General features: G+C 43.2%; 2 protein-coding genes across 4 annotated transcripts in view; one reads left to right on the top strand and one right to left on the bottom strand.

Annotated features, from left to right (window-relative positions):
- The window catches only part of LOC122935520, a 122,317-nt gene extending 114,081 nt beyond the window's left edge, over window positions 1–8,236 (bottom strand). Inside the window, exons 1-2 of one of the 3 annotated variants that reach the window (XM_044291302.1) lie at window positions 8,107–8,236; window positions 1,670–1,721 (exon numbers count right to left, since the gene is read on the bottom strand). In XM_044291302.1, the coding sequence (XP_044147237.1) occupies window positions 1,670–1,702 (33 nt within the window). In that variant the 5' untranslated portion in view covers window positions 1,703–1,721; window positions 8,107–8,236. Of the gene's footprint in view, window positions 1–1,669; window positions 1,722–1,916; window positions 1,929–7,976 lie in introns of those variants that run through there. The other 2 variants (XM_044291290.1, XM_044291295.1) reach the window with 2 other exon arrangements.
- A 30-nt stretch (window positions 8,237–8,266) lies between these two features.
- Window positions 8,267–23,616, top strand: part of RIOK2 (RIO kinase 2) — a 52,887-nt gene continuing 37,537 nt past the window's right edge. Inside the window, exons 1-4 of the mRNA XM_044291312.1 lie at window positions 8,267–8,391; window positions 16,014–16,152; window positions 21,068–21,184; window positions 22,972–23,147. Coding sequence (XP_044147247.1) covers window positions 8,326–8,391; window positions 16,014–16,152; window positions 21,068–21,184; window positions 22,972–23,147 — 498 coding nt within the window. The 5' untranslated portion in view covers window positions 8,267–8,325. The remainder of the gene's footprint in view (window positions 8,392–16,013; window positions 16,153–21,067; window positions 21,185–22,971; window positions 23,148–23,616) is intronic.

Genomic DNA, 23,616 nt, shown 5'->3' on the forward strand with positions numbered 1-23,616 from the left:
TGGAGCTTTGTTATTGGAGTTTTCAGGCACCAGCGGTATTGCGGTGCAGCCTGTGCCGTTCACAGCGCTCAGTGCGCTCATGAATGGCAGCGAAATTATTGTGCATATTCATACGTATTAGACATTTATTAGGGAGTAAAACTGCTTGTACAGGTGTTATTGCGACCTATGATGACGAGCATACTACCAGCTATTGGGACATTATGTGGTTGCATGTGTGTGCACACCCTCTTATAACTGGGGATGTAGCTGTGTTCAGAATTAAGCAATCACATTCAAAATCATGTTAAACAGGAGTCAGCATACACCTGCCATCATTTAAAGTGCTTCTGATGAACCCCAAATAAAGTTCAGCTGCTCTAGTTGGTCTTTCCTGAAAGTTTCTTAGTTGCATCCCACAGCAAAAGCCATGGTCCACAGAGAGCTTCTAAAGCATCAGAGGGATCTCATTGTTAAAAGGCATCAGTCAGGAGAAGGGTATAAAAGAATTTCCAAGGCATTAGATATACCATGGAACACAGTGAAGACAGTCATCATCAAGTGGAGAAAATATGGCACAACAGTGACATTACCAAGAACTGGACGTCCCTCCAAAATTGATGAAAAGACGAGAAGAAAACTGGTCTGGGAGGCTACCAAGAGGCCTACAGCAACATTAAAGGAGCTGCAGGAATATCTGGCAAGTACTAGCTGTGTGGTACATGTGACAACAATCTCCCGTATTCTTCATATGTCTGGGCTATGGGGTAGAGTGGCAAGACGATAGCCTTTTCTTACGAAGAAAAACATCCAAGCCAGGCTACATTTTGCAAAAACACATTTGAAGTCTCCCAAAAGCATCTGGGAAAAGGTGTTATGGTCTGATGAAACCAAGATTGAACTTTTTGGCCATAATTCCAGAAGATGTTTGGCGCAAAAACAACACTGCACATCACCAAAAGAACACCATACCCACAGTGAAGCATGGTGGTGGCAGCATCATGCTTTGGGGATGTTTTTCTTCAGCTGGAACTGGGGCCTTAGTTAAGCTAGAGGGAATTATGAACAGTTCCAAATACCAGTCAATATTTGCACAAAACCTTCAGGCTTCTGCTAGAAAGCTGAACATGAAGAGGAACTATATCTTTCAGCATGACAACGACCCAAAGCATACATCCAAATCCACAAAGGAATGGCTTCACCAGAAGAAGATTAAAGTTTTGGAATGGCTCATCCAGAGCCCAGACCTGAATCCGATTGGAAATCTGTGGGGTGATCTGAAGAGGGCTGTGCACAGGAGATGCCCTCGCAATGTGACAGATTTGGAGTGTTTTTGCAAAGAAGAGTGGGCAAATCTTGCCAAGTCAAAATATGCCATGCTGATAGACTCATACCCAAAAAGACTGAGTGCTGTAATAACATCATAAGGTGCTTCAACAAAGTATTAGTTTAAGGGTGTGCACACTTATGCAACCATATTATTTTATTTTTATATTTTTTCTTCCCTCTACCTAAAAGATTTCAGTTTGTTTTCCAATTGAGTTGTACAGTTTATAGGTCACATTACAGGTGGAAAAAGTTCTGAGATGATTTATCTTTGTCTCATTTTTTTACATCACAGAAACCTGACATTTTATATCCACTGTATGTCTCTAGGCAAAGCACTAGAAATTCCCACAACTAAAAGTACCTGGAGAAATTCAGAAGAATGCATGGACGACATGTTCTTTTACTCGAAAATCCTGGAAATAAAGAAGTGAATAAAAAATAAATCTTATTTCTTATTATAAATAAAGCTTGACATAGTAATATTTCTTTTTAGCTAAAAATTAAAGGGCTTGTCAAATCATATACCTGTGATATGCGGGGCCCCGGCTGCACATATCTAGTACACTGCACTCAGGTGTATAGTTATACATCACTATATTATCATATACCTGTGATATACGGGGCCCCGGCTGCACATATCTAGTGCACTGCACTCAGGTGTATAGTTATATACAGTCATGATCAAAAGTTTAAGACCACTTGAAAAATGCCCAAAAAATCATATTTTACATTGTCGGATCTTAACAAGGTTCCAAGTAGAGCTTCAACATGCAACAAGAAGAAATGGGAGTGAGTGACATTTTTTGAGCATTCAATTAAGGCTAGGTCTACACGACGACAAGAAGTCGTGCGACAGATAGGGCACAACTGCACTGCAACATATGTCGCGCGACAATTTTTATAATGGCAGTCTATGGTGTCGCACTGCAACATGCGACATGCTGCGACTGCGACGCGACAGTGGCAGAAAAATCCATCTCGAATGGATTTTCTGCGACTGTCGCGTCGCAGTATGTCGCATGTTGCAGTGCGACACCATAGACTGCCATTATAAAAATTGTCGCGCGACATTGGTGCGACAAATGTCGTCGTGTAGACCTAGCCTAATTGAAAATAACGATTAAACTGAAACAGGGCTGTTTTTCAGCTGATACAAAATTTTAGGACCACATGTCTTTAAAAGGCCAAATCTGTGCAAAGATGTGGATTCATTGTCATCTTCTGTCAGGTAGTCACACGTTGTGATGGCAAAGGCAAAAGAACTCTCCCTTTTTGAACGTAGTCGGGTTGTTGAACTGCATAAGCAGGGTCTCTCACAGCGCGTCATCACTGCTGAGGTGGGACACAGTCATTTGGAATGATCCTGAGGGTTATGGAACAAAAAAGTCAAGTAGAAGACCCCAAAAATTTTCATCAGCACTGAGCCGGAGGATCCAATTGGTTGTCCGTCAAGACACTGGATGATCCTCGACCCAAATTAAGGCCCTTACTGGTGCTGACTGCAGCCCCATAACCATCAGACGGCATCTGAGACTGAAGGGCTTCAAATACAAAAAAACGTCTTTAACCCCTTACGGACACATGACGTACCGGTACGGCATGGTTTCCGAGTCCTTAAGGACACATGACGTACCGGTACGCCATGTGTTGTTTCGATCACCGCCGCCCGGCCTGCGATTTGCGGCTTTTACCTGGTGCCATCGGGTCCCCAATGGGGCTGTGGGGGGTACCCGATGGCATGGAAGGCAGCGTGATGCCTTTTCTGAGGCATCTGCGCTGCCTTCCAGCGAAGAGCCTGTGAGATCCAGGCCCCTGGATCTCACAGGCCCCCGAAGCTGTATGAGTAATATACACAGTATTAGGGCTCGTTCACACGAACTATATACTGTATAGGCCATATGGAAAAATGGATCCGGAAAAAAACTGAAAAAGCCATACGGTCGTGTGAACGAGCCCTTACTAATACGGCCAATGCATTCCAATACAGAAGTATTGGAATGCATTGTAAAGGAATATACCCCCAAAAGTTCAAGTCCCAAAGTGGGACAAAAAAAAAAGTTAAAGAAAAGTTGAAAAAATAAAGTCCCCCCCAAAATTTAAAGTTTAAAGTAAAAATAAACAAAAACTTCATTTTCCCCAAATAAAGATAAAAAAAATTGGTAAAAAATAGGGGGGACAAAAAAAGTATACATATTCGGTATCGCCGCGTCTGTATCGACCGGCTCTATAAACATATCACATGATCTAACCCCCTCAGATGAACACCGTAAAAAATAAAAACTGTGCTAAATAAACCATTTTTTTTTCACCTTACATCACAAAAAGTACAACAGCAAGCGATCAAAAAGGCGTTTGCCCACCAAAATAGTACCAATCTAACCGTCAACTCATCCTGCAAAAAATACCCTCAAGACGTTGATGATCGCGCAGGCCGCAGGCGGTACTGCGCCTGCGCAAGTTTTCTGACTGCAGACAGGAAGAAGGACGGGGCATTTCTATAAGGTAGACTATGACGTGGGGAGGGGGCGGAACCATTTGCCGGGCTGTGGGAGGTTATTTGATGATCAGGAGGCGTTCTTGGGCACTGCAGGGGGGCGTCACTGGGCACCGGAGAGTGAAAAAAAACGCCCCTCTGGGCACCTTGGACCCTAATTAGCATAACATTAAAATCGCTTTTATATCAAAACTACAAAATGAAATAAAGTAAAAAGAAGACTGCTGGAAATAAGGTACTTTAGTGAACATAGCGATGGTGCCAGCTTAAAATGGTAAAAGCAGGTGACAGATTCCCTTTAAATTGAATGCTCAAAAAATGTTTTGTCTCACTCCCATTTCTTCTTGTTGCATGTTGAAGCTCTACTTAGAACCTTGTTAAGATCCAGCCATGCTAAATAGGATTTTTAAACTTTTCATCAGAACTGTATCACTACATTATCATATACCTTTGATATGAGGGCCCCGGCTGCACATATCTAAAGCACTGCACTCAGGTGCATACTTATACATCACTATATTATCATATACCTGTGATATACGCGGTCCCGGCTGCACATATCTAGTGCACTGTAGTCAGGTGTATACTTATATATCACTATATTATCATATACCTGTGATATACGCGGTCCCGGCTGCACATATCTAGTGCACTGTAGTCAGGTGTATACTTATATATCACTATATTATCATATACCTGTGATATACGCGGTCCCGGCTGCACATATCTAGTGCACTGTAGTCAGGTGTATACTTATATATCACTATATTATCATATACCTGTGATATACGGGGCCCCAGCTGCACATATATAAAGCACTGCACTCCGGTGCATACTTATACATCACTATATTATCATATACCTGTGATATGCGGGGTCCTGGCTGCACATATCTAGTGCACTGTAGTCAGGTGTATACTTATATATCACTATATTATCATATACCTGTGATATACGGGGCCACGGCTGCACATATCTAGTGCACTGCACTCAGGTGTATACTTATATATCACTATATTATCATATACCTGTGATATACGCGGTCCTGGCTGCACATATCTAGTGCACTGTAGTCAGGTGTATACTTATATATCACTATATTATCATATACCTGTGATATACGGGGCCACGGCTGCACATATCTAGTGCACTGCACTCAGGTGTATACTTATATATCACTATATTATCATATACCTGTGATATACGCGGTCCTGGCTGCACATATCTAGTGCACTGTACTCAGGTGTATACTTATACAGGTCCTTCTAAAAAAATTAGCATATTGTGATAAAGTTCATTATTTTCTGTAATGTACTGATAAACATTAGACTTTCATATATGTTAGATTCATTACACACAACTGAAGTATTTCAAGCCTTTTATTGTTTTAATATTGATGATTTTGGCCACAGCTCATGAAAACCCCAAATTCCTATCTAAAAAAATTAGCATATTTCATCCGACCAATAAAAGAAAAGTGTTTTTAATACAAAAACAGTCAACCTTCAAATAATTATGTTCAGTTATGCACTCAATACTTGGTCGGGAATCCTTTTGCAGAAATGACTGCTTCAATGCGGCGTGGCATGGAGGCAATCAGCCTGTGGCACTGCTGAGGTGTTATGGAGGCCCAGGATGCTTCGATAGCGGCCTTAAGCTCATCCAGAGTGTTGGATCTTGCATCTCTCAACTTTCTCTTCCCAATATCCCACAGATTCTCTATGGGGTTCAGGTCAGGAGAGTTGGCAGGCCAATTGAGCACAGTAATACCATGGTCAGTAAACCATTTACCAGTGGTTTTGGCACTGTGAGCAGGTACCAGGTCGTGCTGAAAAATGAAATCTTCATCTCCATAAAGCTTTTCAGCAGATGGAAGCATGAAGTGCTCCAAAATTTCCTGATAGCTAGCTGCATTGACCCTGCCCTTGATAAAACACAGTGGACCAACACCAGCAGCTGACATGGCACCCCAGACCATCACTGACTGTGGGTACTTGACACTGGACTTCAGGCATTTTGGCATTTCCCTCTCCCCAGTCTTCCTCCAGACTCTGGCACCTTGATTTCCGAATGACATGCAACAGTCCAGTGCTGCTTCTCTGTAGCCCAGGTCAGGCGCTTCTGCCGCCGTTTCTGGTTCAAAAGTGGCTTGACCTGGGGAATGCGGCACCTGTAGCCCATTTCCTGCACACGCCTGTACACGGTGGCTCTGGATGTTTCTACTCCAGACTCAGTCCACTGCTTCCGCAGGTCCCCCAAGGTCTGGAATCGGTCCTTCTCCACAATCTTCCTCAGGGTCCGGTCACCTCTTCTCGTTGTGCAGCGTTTTCTGCCACACTTTTTCCTTCCCACAGACTTCCCACTGATGTGCCTTGATACAGCACTCTGGGAACAGCCTATTCATTCAGAAATGTCTTTCTGTGTCTTACCCTCTTGCTTGAGGGTGTCAATGATGGCCTTCTGGACAGCAGTCAGGTCGGCAGTCTTACCCATGATTGCGGTTTTGAGTAATGAACCAGGCTGGGAGTTTTTAAAAGCCTCAGGAATCTTTTGCAGGTGTTTAGAGTTAATTAGTTGATTCAGATGATTAGGTTAATGGCTCGTTTAGAGAACCTTTTCATGATATGCTAATTTTTGGAGATAGGAATTTTGGGTTTTCATGAGCTGTATGCCAAAATCATCAATATTAAAACAATAAAAGGCTTGAACTACTTCAGTTGGTGTGTAATGAATCTAAAATATATGAAAGTCTAATGTTTATCAGTACATTACAGAAAATAATGAACTTTATCACAATATGCAATTTTTTTTAGAAAGACCTGTACATCACTATATTATCATATACCTGTGATATACGGGCCACGGCTGCACATATCTAGTGCACTGCACTCAGGTGTATACTTATATATCACTATATTATCATATACCTGTGATATACGCGGTCCTGGCTGCACATATGTAGTGCACTGCACTCCGGTGTATACTTATATATCACGATACTATCACATACCTATGATATGCGGGGCCCCGGCTGCACATATCTAGTGCCCTGCACTCAGGTGTATACTTATATATCACTATATTATCATATACCTGTGATATATACGCAGTCCCGGCTGAACATATCTAGTGCACTGCACTCAGGTGTATACTTATATATCACTATATTATCATATACCTGTGATATACGCGGTCCCGGCTGCACATATGTAGTGCACTGTACTCAGGTGTATACTTATATATCACTATACTATCATATACCTGTGATATACGCGGTCCTGGCTGCACATATCTAGTGCACTGCACTCAGGTGTATAGTTATATATCACAAATTGTGATATATAACTATACACCTGAGTGCAGTGCACTAGATATGTGCAGCCAGGCCCGCGTATATCACAGGTATGTGATAGTATTGTGATTCACAATACTATCACATACCTGTGATATACGCGGTCCCGGCTGCACATATCTAATGCACTGTACTCAGGTGTACACTTATATATCACTATATTATTACATACCTGTGATATGCGGGGTCCTGGCTGCACATATCTAGTGCACTGTACTCAGGTGTATACTTATATATCACTATATTATCACATACCTGTGATATACGCGGTCCCGGCTGCACATATCATGCACTGCACTCAGGTGTATAGTTATATATCACGATACTATCACATACCTGTGATATACGCGGTCCCGGCTGCACATATCATGCACTGTACTCAGGTGTATACTTATATATCACGATACTATCACATACCTGTGATATACGCGGTCCCGGCTGCACATATCATGCACTGTACTCAGGTGTATACTTATATATCACGATACTATCACATACCTGTGATATACGCGGTCCCGGCTGCACATATCATGCACTGTACTCAGGTGTATACTTATATATCACGATACTATCACATACCTGTGATATACGCGGTCCCGGCTGCACATATCATGCACTGTACTCAGGTGTATACTTATATATCACGATACTATCACATACCTGTGATATACGCGGTCCCGGCTGCACATATCATGCACTGTACTCAGGTGTATACTTATATATCACGATACTATCACATACCTGTGATATACGCGGTCCCGGCTGCACATATCATGCACTGTACTCAGGTGTATACTTATATATCACGATACTATCACATACCTGTGATATACGCGGTCCCGGCTGCGATGCTCCCGCCCACTTCAAACTTTTCAGTTTTCTCCTAGGCAGCCAAGGACCTGGAAAGGCGATACAACCGACACAACGCTGTAAGGGAATTCCTAATACGTACGTGACTCCGGAGCACTCTGGATTTTCCGTAACATAATTCTACCCATTACTTTACAAGGAGTATTTTTTCTCCATTCACATTCTACAATAAACGTTGGATAGCAACACTGAACTCACTACACAGCTGCCAGGACTTCCCAGCAGTCCGTTCGGCTGCAGCGTGATGACGTAACGAGGCCTGCTGGAACGCACGTGCGTTCCAAATTGCCAGGCGGTCAACATGGGGAAGCTGAACGTGGTGCTGCTCCGGTACTTGTCCAGAGATGACTTCAGAGTGCTTACCGCGGTACGTATGTGGTCCGGGGAGCTGTGTGGTCGTGTATAGACCGAGTGTTACACACTGTGCCCTAGAGAGCTGGGTATGGTCTCCTGTCCAAGGTTAGGGTGGCACTGACAACCAGTCCTTCAGTCAGTGTCCTCAGTTACTGTGTGTGGCACAAGAGTGGGCCTGTAGAACCCCACAGGTACAAGTCCACTCAAAAAGTGGGCCTGTAGAACCCCACAGGTACAAGTCCACTCAAAAAGTGGGCCTGTAGAACCCCACAGGTACAAGTCCACCCAAAAAGTGGGCCTGTAGAACCCCACAGGTACAAGTCCACCCAAAAAGTGGGCCTGTAGAACCCCACAGGTACAAGTCCACTCAAAAAGTGGGCCTGTAGAACCCCACAGGTACAAGTCCACCCAAAAAGTGGGCCTGTAGAACCCCACAGGTACAAGTCCACCCAAAAAGTGGGCCTGTAGAACCCCACAGGTACAAGTCCACCCAAAAAGTGGGCCTGTAGAACCCCACAGGTACAAGTCCACCCAAAAAGTGGGCCTGTAGAACCCCACAGGTACAAGTCCACCCAAAAAGTGGGCCTGTAGAACCCCACAGGTACAAGTCCACCCAAATAGTGGGCCTGTCAGTCTTACGTCATTCACATTGCATTTTGTGACTGTAGTTTAGTTATGTGTTAGGATAGCAGCTGCATAACTATAGGTCTCAATTCACCTGAGAGTCCCAAATAGCACTCCTTCTGGCGTCCATCAGGTTGCTATATGTTGGTTTATCGTTATATATAGTGTGCCACTAAGAAACGTATACCATGAGTTTCCCTAGATATTGGGCCATCAACACAATTCTAACATTTTTGGCTCTGTACACCACCACAATGGATTTGAAATGAAATGAACAAGATGTGCTTTAACTGCAGACTGTCAGCTTTAATTTGAGGGCATTTACATCCAAATCAGGTGAACGGTGTAGGAATTACAACAGTTTGCATATGTGCCTCCCAGTTGCTAAGGGACCAAAAGTGATGGGACAATTGGCTTCTCAGCTGTTCCATGGCCAGGTGTGTTATTCCCTCATTATCCCAATTACAATGAGCAGATAAAAAGTCCAGAGTTCATTTCAGGTGTGCTATTTGTATTTGGAATCTGTTGCTGTCAACTCTCAAGATGAGATCCAAAGAGCTGTCACTATCAGTGAAGCAAGCCATCATTAGGCTGAAAAAACAAAACAACCCCATCAGAGAGATAGCAAAAACATTAGGCGTGAACAAAACAACTGTTTGGAACATCCTTAAAAAGAAGGAAGGCATCGGTGAGCTCAGCAACACCGGAAAACAACTGTGGTGAATGACTGAAGAATTCTATCCCTGGTGAAGAAAAACACCCTTAACAGTTGGCCAGATCAAGAACACTGTCCAGGAGGTAGGTGTTTATGTGTCAAAGTCAACAATCAAGAGAAGACTTCACCAGAGGGAATACAGAGGGTTCACCACAAGAAGTAAACCATTGGTGAGCCTCAAAAACAATAAGGCCAGATTAGAGTTTGCCAAACTGCATCTAAAAAAGCCTTCACAGTTCTGGAACAACATCCTATGGACAGATGAGACCAAGATCAACTTGTACCAGAGTGATAGGATGAGAAGGGAAGAGTATAGAGAAGGAAAGGAACTGCTCATGATCCTAAGCATACACCCTCTTCAGTGAAGCATGGTGGTGGTAGTGTCATGGCGTGGGCATGTATGGCTGCCAATGGAACTGGTTCTCTTGTATTTATTGATGATGTGACTGCTGACAAAAGCAGCAGGATGAATTCTGAAGTGTTTCGGGCAATATTATCTGCTCATATTCAGCCAAATGCTTTAGAACTCATTGGACGGCGCTTCATAATGCAGATGGACAATGACCCAAAGCATACTGCAAAAGCAACAAAGAGTTTAAGGGAAAGAAGTGGAAGGTTATGCAATGGCCACGTCAATCACCTGACCTGAATCCGATTGAGCATGCATTTTACTTGCTGAAGACAAAACTGAAGGGAAAATGCCCCAAGAACAAGCAGGAACTGAAGACAGTTGCAGTAGAGGCCTGGCAGAGCATCACCAGGGATGAAACCCAGCGTCTGGTGATGTCTATGAGTTCCAGACTTCAGGCTGTAATTGACTGCAAAGGATTTGCAACCAAGTATTGAAAAGTGAAAGTTTGAGTTATGATTATTATGTCCCATTACTTTTGGTCCTTTAACAAGTAGGAGGCACATATGCAAACTGTTGTAATTCCTACACCGTTCTCCTGATTTAGATGTAAATACCCTCAAAGCTGACAGTCTGCAGTTAAAGCACATCTTGTTAGTTTATTTTCAAATCCATTGTGGTGGTGTATAGAGCCAAAAATGTTACAATTGTGTCGCTCTCTCTCAATATTTCTGGACCTGACTGTAGAATAGTAGAAAAGATGTAGGCTACAGCAGCATCTCCACCTACTTCTTGATTCAGGTTTCCAAAGTGCGGTACAAAAATGCAACGTTTCGGCTAAGTATAGCCTTTGTCAAGCATTCAACATCAATAAAAAATGTCAGCATATATAGTGAAAATCGAAACACTCCCACATAGTCATCCATCCAATAACAGCATAGGAATGTTACAGCAGCTAAGACATGGCCAATCCAAAATGATTAATGATGAAAACACCTGCTAGTGTAAATACACCCCTCTCATTATCGTAGCTACATGTGTCTTGGCGTGCCCGTATCCTAAATGCGCATGTCCAGAAGCGTCAGAGGTAAGCGACGGACATGCATTGCGGTCGCACACTGGATACGCCTACACTGTGGGAACGGCCATTGTAATTATAGAGCGACGCCCTCAACCAATGGGAGGCGGTCGCACAGAAGACGTCATCGTCGACGTGCAAGTCACGTGACCGCTGTCCATATTTACATGGTCGGCAGGATCAAAATACATAATGTTATGATCTAGGACAAGGGCATCCACACATAGGGAACAGCGAGGTGCAGGGGGCACTGGTCCGCTAAGGGGGGGGGGGGCAGCGCTATAGGAGATGAAACTATACAGCTCCCACGACACCTATTCAAAATGACACAAGCAGAGAATGTCAAACAGCCATAACATAAACGTATAGCATCCTGTGTAAGGATAAACTTAGGGGTGTATACATAGACATATAGATTAAAATCATAATGTAAACAAGTACCGGATGAGTACTTAGCTAATCCCAGCCACATTAAACTCCAAATTGAGTCCATGTGGTTGTAGCTATCGCAGGGTATATACCCATTTAAGTTCTTTTCTCCTAAGAACTGCCTCCCTATCACCACCCCTACGTAAATCACCCACGCTGTCTATCACCCTAAAGCGTAATAGGTTGATAGTGTCCCGCCTCCACAAAATGTTTGGCTACCGGTTTGTCCAAATTGGCTTTACATATTGTGCTTATTGATCCGCTCACGAATCTCCATTGTGGTCTCACCTACATAGATGAGACTACAAGGGCACTGTATTATATACACAACATCGCGGGATCTACAGGTGTAATAGCCTTTTATCTTGTATTTCTTGCCACTGTAGGGGTGAAAGAAATGATCACCTTAGAAGCTTTTGGCTCCACGTAGAAATGGAACATTTCCATGCTTGTCTTGTTGCATATGTAGCAACATCCTCAAAGGTGATCATTTCTTTCACCCCTACAGTGGCAAGAAATACAAGATAAAAGGCTATTACACCTGTAGATCCCGCGATGTTGTGTATATAATACAGTGCCCTTGTAGTCTCATCTATGTAGGTGAGACCACAATGGAGATTCGTGAGCGGATCAATAAGCACAATACGCAAAGCCAATTTGGACAAACCGGTAGCCAAACATTTTGTGGAGGCGGGACACTATCAACCTATTACGCTTTAGGGTGATAGACAGCGTGGGTGATTTACGTAGGGGTGGTGATAGGGAGGCAGTTCTTAGGAGAAAAGAACTTAAATGGGTATATACCCTGCGATAGCTACAACCACATGGACTCAATTTGGAGTTTAATGTGGCTGGGATTAGCTAAGTACTCATCCGGTACTTGTTTACATTATGATTTTAATCTATATGTCTATGTATACACCCCTAAGTTTATCCTTACACAGGATGCTATACGTTTATGTTATGGCTGTTTGACATTCTCTGCTTGTGTCATTTTGAATAGGTGTCTTGGGAGCTATATAGTTTCATCTCCTATAGCGCTGCCCCCCCCCTGTTAGCGGACCAGTGCCCCCTATGCCTCGCTGTTCCCTATGTGTGGATGCCCTTGTCCTAGATCATAACATTATGTATTTTGATCCTGCCTGATGGGCGACCATGTAAATATGGACAGCGGTCACGTGACTTGCACGTCGACGTCTTCTGTGCGACCGCCTCCCATTGGTTGAGGGCGTTGCTCTCTGATTACAATGGCCGTTCCCACAGTGTAGGCGTATCCAGTGTGCGACCGCAATGCATGTCCGTCGCTTACCTCTGACGCTTCTGGACATGCGCATTTAGGATATGGGCACGCCGAGACACATGTAGCTACTATAATGAGAGGTCCGCTCAGGTGAGTTAGAGGGGTGTATTTACACAAGCAGGTGTTCTTATCATTAATCATTTTGGATTGGCCATGTCTTAGCTGCTGGACCGCCTTGGATCTGGGGTCTTTCGGCTCAGCTGTTGCATTCCACTGTCCCAGCTCTGGTAAACCTATTGTCAGTGCTGCTCTTAACCTTTTGTTTTTTGCTGACTGTAGAATAGAGAGAGGACCGAGCCATTATAAGCCAGTGGGATTCATTGCCTGACACAAAGTCAAAGAATACCGCGAACCTGTGGAAAAAAAAACCTGACAGTGTGAATATACTCATCCGAACCCTATGGGGATGCTCTGCTTCCTAGGGCACTTACTCAATTTTGAAGTTTGGCGTACAGTGGTAGCGGAATCCATAACGGACTTATTAGATAACCCAAACCTTGTACTCCGAACCTAAAACACAAGTTCGCTCAACACTACTGAACATCAGGGAGGTCAGGTGGTGGCTTGTACCTTTTTTATAAATTTCTTCAAGGGGGTATCCAGGAATACTCTCCTGCCTGACTCGAAATTGGGTGTGGAGAGACACAACTTCATGCTTGGTGGTACAGTTTTAGAGGCAGCTGTCTGACTGAGTCTCATGCATAAGGGTACGGCCACCCAGTCAGAGTTCCTGATGCAGGTTTGGAAGCTAATATCCGGAGTGGATCATAAAAGGAGAGAAAGTCTAAAAGCTACTTTCACACTTGCATTGCTGTTTTGCGGTATTGAGATCCGGCAGAGGAGCTCAATACCCGAAAAAACAGTTTGTTTAGTCCTCATGCATTCTGAATGGAAAGAGATCCGTTCAGGATGTCTTACGTTCCGGCAGCATTCCGTTTTGTGACCAGACACAAAACCGCTGCAAGCTGTAGTTTTGTGTCTGGTCATAAAAATAGAAAAAAACGATCCGCCACTGAAAGTCAATGTTTATTTTATTTTTTTAAGCTACTTTTTTAGCAACTTAAAAAAATAATAATGGATCCATCACCCATTGACTTTCAATGTATTTAATACCGGAATTAACAATGCAAGTGTGAATGTAGCCTAAAGGACAGATAAGACTTCAAAAACTCACCTTGGGCTACTTTCACACTCGCGTTTTGTGCGGATCCATCATGGACGGATCCGTTCAGATAGTGCAACTGTTTGCATCTGTTCAGAACGGATCTCGCAAACGGAAAGCCGAGACGCCAGTGTGAAAGTAGCCTATATATGTAAAAAAGAAAAGGATAGCCACTACAAGAAAACTCCTGTGCTTGTAGATGAAAATTTTGATAGGTTTCTATGTGACATATTGAGCTGGCCGTTTTTGCCGAAAAACGCCAGTTAAAAAAAAAAAAAAGCACCAAAAAAGGAAAAAAGCCTAAAACCCCATAAAAAAGACTGAGGGGAATTTATCATTTTCCCTACGCCAGTTGTCTGGAGTAAAAAAAAGTCGCAAGCTCAGTTTTTTATGCAACTTTTTAAACAGTATTATCCCTAAATCGTAGAGCAAGTGTTGTTTCTATGCCACCCTCGCCATTTTCCAGAAATGGGACATGGCGAGAGGTGTCTGGTATAAAAGACTCAAACGTACAGTAACTTGGAGCTGCCATAGATTTCAGTCTATGCGCATGGACTGCTAGAGCATCCATCTAATTTATGATGAGGTCGGCACCTTGCCATAATTTAGGCGCAGTAGCGCAGGGAATAACAAAACGGTGACAAAATATAGGGGATAATTTTTACTATCCAGAAATGCGCCTAAATTAGGTGTATTTGTGGCGCAAAGGTTATTTGCACTGCAATCTGCAACTTTTCCTCACTCATGCCAGGTCTAAAAAAAAGTGGCGGTGAAGGGGGTGAGCCAGCAGGCCCATGTCATTCATTATTTTCTGTGCCTGTTTAAATGTAAGATGGCAAGGGAGCTCTCTTACATTTAGAACTGGCGCTGGATGTGCCGAGGTTATGGAGAGGCTGGCGCCTCTTCATAACTTAGGTGGATCCACTGCCAGCTATAGGGGCCTTATTTCAGCAAATGGCATTTATCATGTAGAGGAAATTAATACAAGGCACTTACTAATGAATTGTGATTGTCCATATTGCTTCCTTTGCTGGCTGGATTCATTTTTCCATCATATTATATTGTTACGACCAACCCTGTAATCCAGCAGAGGTGGCCGTGCTTGTACACTATAGCAATAGCTGCACGGCCTCTGTGGTGGCTGGGACTGTGAGAGCGCACGTAGGCACACATGCGCAGCAGCTCCTGTCATGGCTTCCATGTATTTGCGCTGCAGCGGTGGCCGTAACCCCTGGATACGAACAGTGTGTAATTAATACAGCCAGCAAAGGAAGCAATATGGACAATCACAATACATTAGAAAACTCCTGCTGTTCTGCAACTGGAACTCCCAGAATCCTCCTTTCATTTCTATGCGAGTTACAATAACAGCTGAGTAAAGCGAGAATTCCGCGCAGGTGCATGAGGTGAACGCATTGCACCCGCACTGAATCCGGACCCATTCATTTCTATGTGGCTGTGCACATGAGCGGTGATTTTCACGCATCACTTGTACATTGTGTGAAAATCGCAGCATGCTCCCTTTTTGTGCGATTTTTTTTTTTTTTTTTTTTTTTTTTTTTTTTTTTTTTCCCTCAGAGGAACGGGCAAGGGAGACGCCTCTCCCCCTGCTCCTCCGCACCATTCATCTGTATCGCTGTCCTGAGGACGGCGATACAGATGAATATGGAGATGAGCGCTTCCACAATGGAAGCGCTCATCTCAACTCCTGCTGCCTCTGGACAGAACGGGCCCCCCTCTGGCACTCCGCACCCGTCGCCCGTGCACCTTTTGAAAACGGGCTGACAAATGCCAGAGCGCCAGGACCAAATTCCTGATCGCCATGGCGACCTGGCGCCTGGGATTTTTCCAGCCCTGATTTACTGTACAAGCCTGTTTTACCGTTTGTGGATAAGTGGGGTCTTTCTTGTTGGACGCCCCAGTATTAGTCATTCTGATTGCATTGCCTTTGTTAATGACCGTTTTGTTTTTCTTCCAGGTTGAAATGGGCATGCGGAACCATGAGATTGTGCCGGCCAGTTTAATTGCCTCAATAGCCAGTCTGAAACATGGCGGCTGCAACAAAATCTTGCGAGAGCTTGTAAAGCATAAACTTGTTGCATATGAACGTACAAAGAGTGAGTAATCTGCGTTTTTCCATTTAATGAGTTTATATAGCTTTAGGCAAATCACTGTAAGGCCTTGGGTTCCAGACTTTATTAGTGTTTTGGATCCATATTTTGGAGCCAGATTAGGAGTGGATGTATAAAACTTTCCATTATATGTATATCCCTGTATTTAAGATCCATAGTACTGGCTTACCAATACTGATGCATAATACTGGCTGTACACATTCCAGTGGGACTGAACTGAGGCTTTGTTCACACTCCAAAATCCACAGCAATAAGCGGAAAACAAGTCCCTTTTGGTTGTGGTTTTTAGAGTTTTTACAAGCATTTAAGAATACTTTTTGAGTGATTTTTGTATTTTTTTTTTGCATCCCCATTGACTTCTATGGAAACCACAATCAAATCTGCTACAAAGAAGTAACATGCTGCCTTTCAAGCGTTCTTCAAATCAGTCATTGAAAAGAACTCTCCATGTGCACACGGTTAAGTGTTGTTGTTTTTTTGGTTTTTTTTTTGTCTTTTTTTTTACTTTCGAGTCAATGGTAAATTGTGGATTATGCAACAGAAAATGCAAATTTTTCCACTGCTGAATCAGTGCCAGACTTCACCCACGTGACTATAGCATGAGGTGTATTGTTGTGACCTGACTCTTCCCCGGTGGTAGATATCTGGGGATATGCACTCCTCCACATAGAAATTGGAAACCAAAAGTACAAGCTGTAAGGTTATGCAAAGCAGGGAACAATCGGGTATAAGATCCACACTAAGATTACTAATGATCAAATTTTCAAGCACCTAGCTCCAATCTGAGATGGTGGTGGTGGTGGGGGAGATAAAAAAACAGGTTGAAAGCAAGGTTTTTTTTTTTTTGCCACATGAAACCTCAAAAATTGGATTGGGATCTAAAAGTCACGTGTGATGCCTCCTGTTCTTCGACATGCCAGTTATAACCACTTGTCACAAACTGAGAGGGACAGAATCCTTGAACTGGTTTATCACTCCTGCAGATTGCTGTGCACCTAGGCTGAGATGTCAGCACTGTACAACGTTGCGTGTCCCGGTGGTTGGGAAAGCAACGATGAACTATAATGACAGCAAGAGGTGCACAGAGGCGAACCTCTTCACAAACGGGTCATCTGATTAGAAGTCCATACTGTACTGCAAGGGAAATTGGACAGCACATCACAAACGGCTAACAGTGTCTACACAAACCATCAGAAGGATATGAGCCAGATGTCTAGCAAAAGGTGGTCCGCTGACCGCATGCCAACGCTGGCGCACAGCAAGAACGCAATGGAGGCTGGAATGGAGGTCTGTCCTCCTCAGTGATTAGTCCCACTTTTGTCTTTAACACAGTGATGTCTGGAGACCCGTGAGCAACGCCTTCACAAGGGAACATCACAACAGTTATGGTGTGGGCTGGCATAATGTACGGTAGCCGGATCCCTCTCATTTCGGGTACACTAAGAGCTCAGCATTAAAGGGGTTGTCTCACCTCCTTATTTCAGTCCTCAGTGCACGGCTCCTGGGGCACTTCCTGAGCTGGGGGGGGGGAGGGGGTGCGGTACCTCTGCTGTGACTGATGGAGCAGGCATGAGGCGCTGGGATAATATAATCCCACCCCTTGACTACACGTGCACGCTGGTGAGGCTGCTGGACTATCTGAAACCGTAGCAGTCTCAGCAGAGTAGACCCTGTACAGATCGTGACAACCTATGGTAAGTGGTTGCAGCGATTTGTATTTTACAGGAGAGAATAACAGAGAGGTGGACAGAAACGGGAGCTGCTGCGCATGCGCGCGGACCCGTGCGCGCTCACTCCATCAATTCCCGGCCACCAGAAAGGCCGGCTTTTTTTTTTCTAGCTGTGCGCAATCGCGGCCACCGCTGCTGCACTGCAGAAGTGGCCGTAACCCCTGGAGACTAGCAGTGTATAAAGAGGACGAAGAAGTAAAATAGTGGGGACCAGAGCAGTTTCTGATAATTCATCTACAGTACAGACCAAAAGTTTGGACACACCTTCTCATTCAAAGAGTTTTCTTTATTTTCATGACTATGAAAATTGTAGATTCACACTGAAGGCATCAAAACTATGAATTAACACATGTGGAATTATATACATAACAAAAAAAGTCTGAAACAATTGAAAATGTCATATTCTAGGTTCTTCAAGTAGCCACCTTTTGCTTTGATTACTGCTTTGCACACTCTTGGCATTCTCTTGATGAGCTTCAAGATGTAGTCACCTGAAATGGTCTTCCAACAGTCTTGAAGGAGTTCTCAGAGATGCTTAGCACTTGTTGGCCCTTTTTGCCTTCACTCTGCGGTCCAGCTCACCCCAAACAATCTCGATTGGGTTCAGGTCCGGTGACTGTGGAGGCCAGGTCATGTGACGCCGCACCCCATCACTCTCCTTCATGGTCAAATAGCCCTTACACAGCCTGGAGGTGTGTTTGGGGTCATTGTCCTGTTGAAAAATAAATGATGGTCCTACTAAACGCAAACCGTATGGAATAGCATGCCGCTGCAAGATGCTGTGGTAGCCATGCTGGTTCAGTATGCCTTCAATTTTGAATAAATCCCCAACAGTTGTCACCAGCAAAGCACCCCCACACCATCACACCTCCTCCTCCATGCTTCACGGTGGGAACCAGGCATGTAGAGTCCATCCGTTCACCTTTTCTGCGTCACACAAAGACACGGTGGTTGGAACCAAAGATCTCAAATTTGTACTCATCAGACCAAAGCACAGATTTCCACTGGTCTAATGTCCATTCCTTGTGTTCTTTAGCCCAAACAAGTCTCTTCTGCTTGTTGCCTGTCCTTAGCAGTGGTTTCCTAGCAGATATTCTACCATGAAGGCCTGATTCACACAGTCTCCTCTTAACAGTTGTTCTAGAGATGTGTCTGCTGCTAGAACTCTGTGTGGCATTGACCTGGTCTCTAATCTGAGCTGCTGTTAACCTGTGATTTCTGAGGCTGGTGACTCGGATGAACTTATCCTCAGCAGAGGTGACTCTTGGTCTTCCTTTCCTGGGGCAGTCCGCATGTGAGCCAGTTTCTTTGTAGCGCTTGATGGTTTTTGTGACTGCACTTGGGGACACTTTCAAAGTTTTCCCAATTTTTCGGACTGACTGACCTTAATTTCTTAAAGTAATGATGGCCATTAGTTTTTCTTTACTTAGCTGCTTTTTTCTTGCCATAATACAAATTCTAACAGTCTATTCAGTAGGACTATCAGCTGTGTATCCACCTGACTTCTCCACAAGGCAACTGATGGTCCCAACCCAATTTATAAGGCAAGAAATCCCACTTATTAAACCTGACAGGGCACACCTGTGAAGTGAAAACCATTTCCGGTGACTACCTCTTGAAGCTCATCAAGAGTGTGCAAAGCAGTAATCAAAGCAAAAGGTGGCTACTTTGAAAAACCTAGAATATTACATATTCTCACTTTTTTGTTATGTATATAATTCCACATGTGTTAATTCATAGTTTTCATGCCTTCAGTTTGAATCTACAATTTTCATAGTCATGAAAATAAAGAAAACCGTTTGAGAAGGTGTGTCCAAACTTTTGGTCTGTACTGTACATTAGTAAGTTACTTATATCAATGTCATGCACATAATATAACTTGAGTTGAGACAACCCCTTTAAGTTGATTTGGTCGTGGAACCAGTTATACAACAATTTCTCCAAAGTGTCTCCCAGAAGCTGTTTTTCAAGAGGACACCACCAGGCCACTTTTTGCTCATGCTACTGTGAGTAGCCTGTGTGGCTTAAACGTGCTACCATAGCCACTGGATCTCAGGACTTGTCTCCCATTGATTACATTTGGGACATTGTTTGTCGCCAATTGCAAAGGGATTTGCCAGCAGCAGATCTTGATGATTTGTATGTCCAAGGGCATTCAGCGTGGCAGAACATTCCTCAGACAACCATTAATTACCTCATTGATAGCATGCCACGGCGTGTAAGTACGTGTATTTCTGTGTGTGGTGCTCATACTCAACGCTGAATAAATCAAGATGTTCTAAATATTTTGTCTCCATTTTTTTTAATCCTTTTTCTTGTTAATAAAATTTCTAGGTATCCCGTAATTAATTCCACATCTTTCCCTTCGTGTTACAATATCAATGCCGAGGAGTGTAATAACAGACTATTTCAATGCGCACCTGTCCCGAAAATACAATACAGTGGGTAACAGGCTGTAACTGTAGATGTGGCAATTTGTCAGTTCGGTCATTGGTATAACAGTACATATCTTATGCTAGTAGCTAAGTCTTAGGGTCCATTCACACATCCGTGTGTGTGTTTTGCAGATCCGCATTTTGCGGACCACACATTGCCGGCACTAATAGAATATGCCTATTCTTGTCCGCAATTGCGGACAAGAATAGGACATGTTCTATTATTTTTGGGAACGGAAATGCGGACCTGGAAGTGTGGGAACGCAATTCCGTATCCGGGCAGCACATCGTGCTGTACCATAGAAATTAATGGGTCCGCAATTCCGTTCCACAAAATGCGGAACTTTATTGCGGACATGTGAATGGACCCTTAAAGGGGTTCTGCAGTTTGTTTAAACTGATGATCTATCCTTTGTATAGATCATCAGCATCTGATCAGCGGGTCCTTCTCACTGTTTACCGAAGCCCAGTGACATCACGACTAGTATCAACTTACCTGTGCGCGGCTAAGCTCTGTTCACTTGAATGGAGCTTAGCCCCGCCCAGGCCAGTTGATACTAGTCGTGATGTCACTAGGCCAGCGGTAAACAGTGAGAAGGCGGTCCCGAGTGTCCCCCAGAGATAGATCATCAGTTTAAACAAACTGCAGAACCCCTTTTAAAAAGTTGATTCTGAACATTGAGATGAGTTAAAGGCAGTGTTCTTTTATTTAATTTTTTTTTGTCTTTTGTTTAGCTGTTCAGGGCTACCGGCTAATTTATGGTGGATATGACTACCTGGCGCTAAAGACTCTTTCATCTCGAGATGTCGTCACTTCAGTTGGTAACCAGATGGGTGTTGGTAAAGAGTCAGGTAAGACAGTTCTTTCCTCAAAATGATTAGTGTCTTCTTTGAAAGGTTAGGAATGGCACGTCTTTGAATCTGGATGGGTGATCTGGTCATGTCACTGTCACTGCAAACAACTTAAGGCTATGTACGCTTTTGAGGGCAATTTCTTTTATTATTGCATTGTACTCATTATAAGGATTTAAAAAAATCACTTTTTTCAATTGGTCTTTATTAGAAATATGGAGTCCATTTCTCTGTACAGAGCTGACATGCTCTAGTAGCAGGATCTGATTTTTCTCTCTGCTTCGTCAGGCATCTCAGCTGACGGCTCCTTATATCTGTTCTCAGACCTTATAAACGCTCATCAAAGCTCAATCCTTATCTTACTGATATGAATGTGACTTTAATAAGTGTTTATGACCTCTCAGTAGTTTAGAGCTGAGGCTTTTTAGATTACTGGCACAAAGTGAAAGTAGCAGTGACACTGCTAGACAGTTAGCCCTTTATGACAGAATGGCTCAATATTTTTAATAAAGGCCAAATGAAAAATTGATTTTGATTGAGTAAAATGCAGTCATACAAAAAATTGCCCCCAAAGGTGTACAGAACCTTTTAATGAAGTGCTGCAGAGAGCAGCCATTTAGATTTAGAAGCTGTAAACAAACCTAATGCCCAAACCCCATAAATATAAACCTGAAAAAAAAAGAGGCTAGTGTCAGTCACTTGAATGGGCCTAAGCTTGCAGTACGGTATATTTCCCGGCCACTACTCAATGTATGGAGCTGTGCTCGATCCAGGTACGGCTTCATTGAATGGTTGATCAGCTGGAGTGCCAAAAGTAGGACCCACCTCCACTGATCTGATATTGAGCACCATCCCAGGAATATTCATTAATTGGTCATAAACAGTAGATGAATGTTGGCTGAACACGCAAATTTTTGCTGGACTTGCCAACTAGTCTAATGTGTACAGATGTGGCTGGTGTTATTCTCACTGGCTTTACAGTACTACAGCAGCTAAACTCTGTATGTGGGGGACATCAGTATCCCCTGCTGGCAGATCTCAGGAAAAAGGATTGGCATGCTGAATTCCAGCATGCTCGATCCTTTTGTTCTTAAGGTAGATTCCCCTCTCCCTGCTGAGAACACATACATGTATGGAGGAATTGGAAACGATAGTGTTAATTTATCCCAATCAACTGTCTGTTCAGCACAGAACATTCCCAAGGCTGGAAGTTTTATATTTGTGCTGCTCGACCATAATCACCTATGATAGGAGGACTTTAGATTTGTTTCTTTAACCCCTTCGCTACCAGCGCCGTACACGTTTCAAACAGCAGAGACTCATGGCTAATGTCCACAACCGGCAATAATGACGATCGCAGTCATTAGACTTTAGATGCCGTGTACAAGTGTTATCGTGGTATCTAAATATTGGGAGTATAGTAACAAACTAGTGGACATTGTAGCCTCCTAAAAAAACAAAAAAGAAAAAACACAATACATAAACATTGTAATCCCCCACATTTCCTTACAATACAAAAATAAATTTATAAATAATAATAAATATAAACATCATGTGCATCACCGCATCCGAAAATGCGCATATTAAAATATAAAAAAAATGCTTCAGAAAAACACATAAAAAAAAACCTGATGTGGATTCCACTTTTTTTTTTTTTTTTTTTTTTTTTTTTTTTTTTTAAACCTAGCCTGTGTGTGTGCGCAGATTTTACAACTGGTTCTTGTATTATGTGTCATCTAAAGTGCACATTTCAGTTCCTCAGTAACTTTACTTATTGCTCCATATAGATATCTACATTGTTGCAAATGAAGAGGAGAAACAGATGGCATTAAAACTTCACCGACTGGGAAGAACATCTTTTCGTAACCTTAAAAACAAGCGCGACTATCACAAGCACAGATGCAAGATGTCATGGCTCTACCTGTCTCGTCTGGCGGCTATGAAGGAGTTTGCATACATGAAGGTAACTAGTCAATATCTGGGTGAATAACAATGGCTTTAGGTTGGTTTATCGTGCTGATCAGTGTGTGGAGAGGTAGAAAGGGCTTCCATTGTTTGTTTGAACTAGAGGGGACGTGGTTCTATAATTGTGTGTGTGTGTGTGTGTGTGGTTTTCTCTTTTTTTTTTTTTTTTTTATAATGAAGCAATTTCACTGCACACATGTACACCCTATTCAAGCTTATCTTCTGTACAATACAGAAGGCCCTCTCTTACCCAGCGCCGGAAATATTCCCTCAGTAGAAGAATTGCTTAGTGATAATATCTACCCACAAGGAGTCTCAGCAGAAATAATTTAGGTAAAGAAGCCATGTTTTGGGTGCTGCCACCCTAAGTTTATTTATGAATTGTCAACAGTCTGCAATAAAGGTCCATCCGGGTGTTACCAATTGGGGCGGTGTCCCTGCACAGTCTGACACTGGCAGCACTGATT

Source organism: Bufo gargarizans, chromosome 1 (genome assembly GCF_014858855.1).
Source record: "Bufo gargarizans isolate SCDJY-AF-19 chromosome 1, ASM1485885v1, whole genome shotgun sequence".
Classification (NCBI taxonomy): domain Eukaryota; kingdom Metazoa; phylum Chordata; class Amphibia; order Anura; family Bufonidae; genus Bufo; species Bufo gargarizans.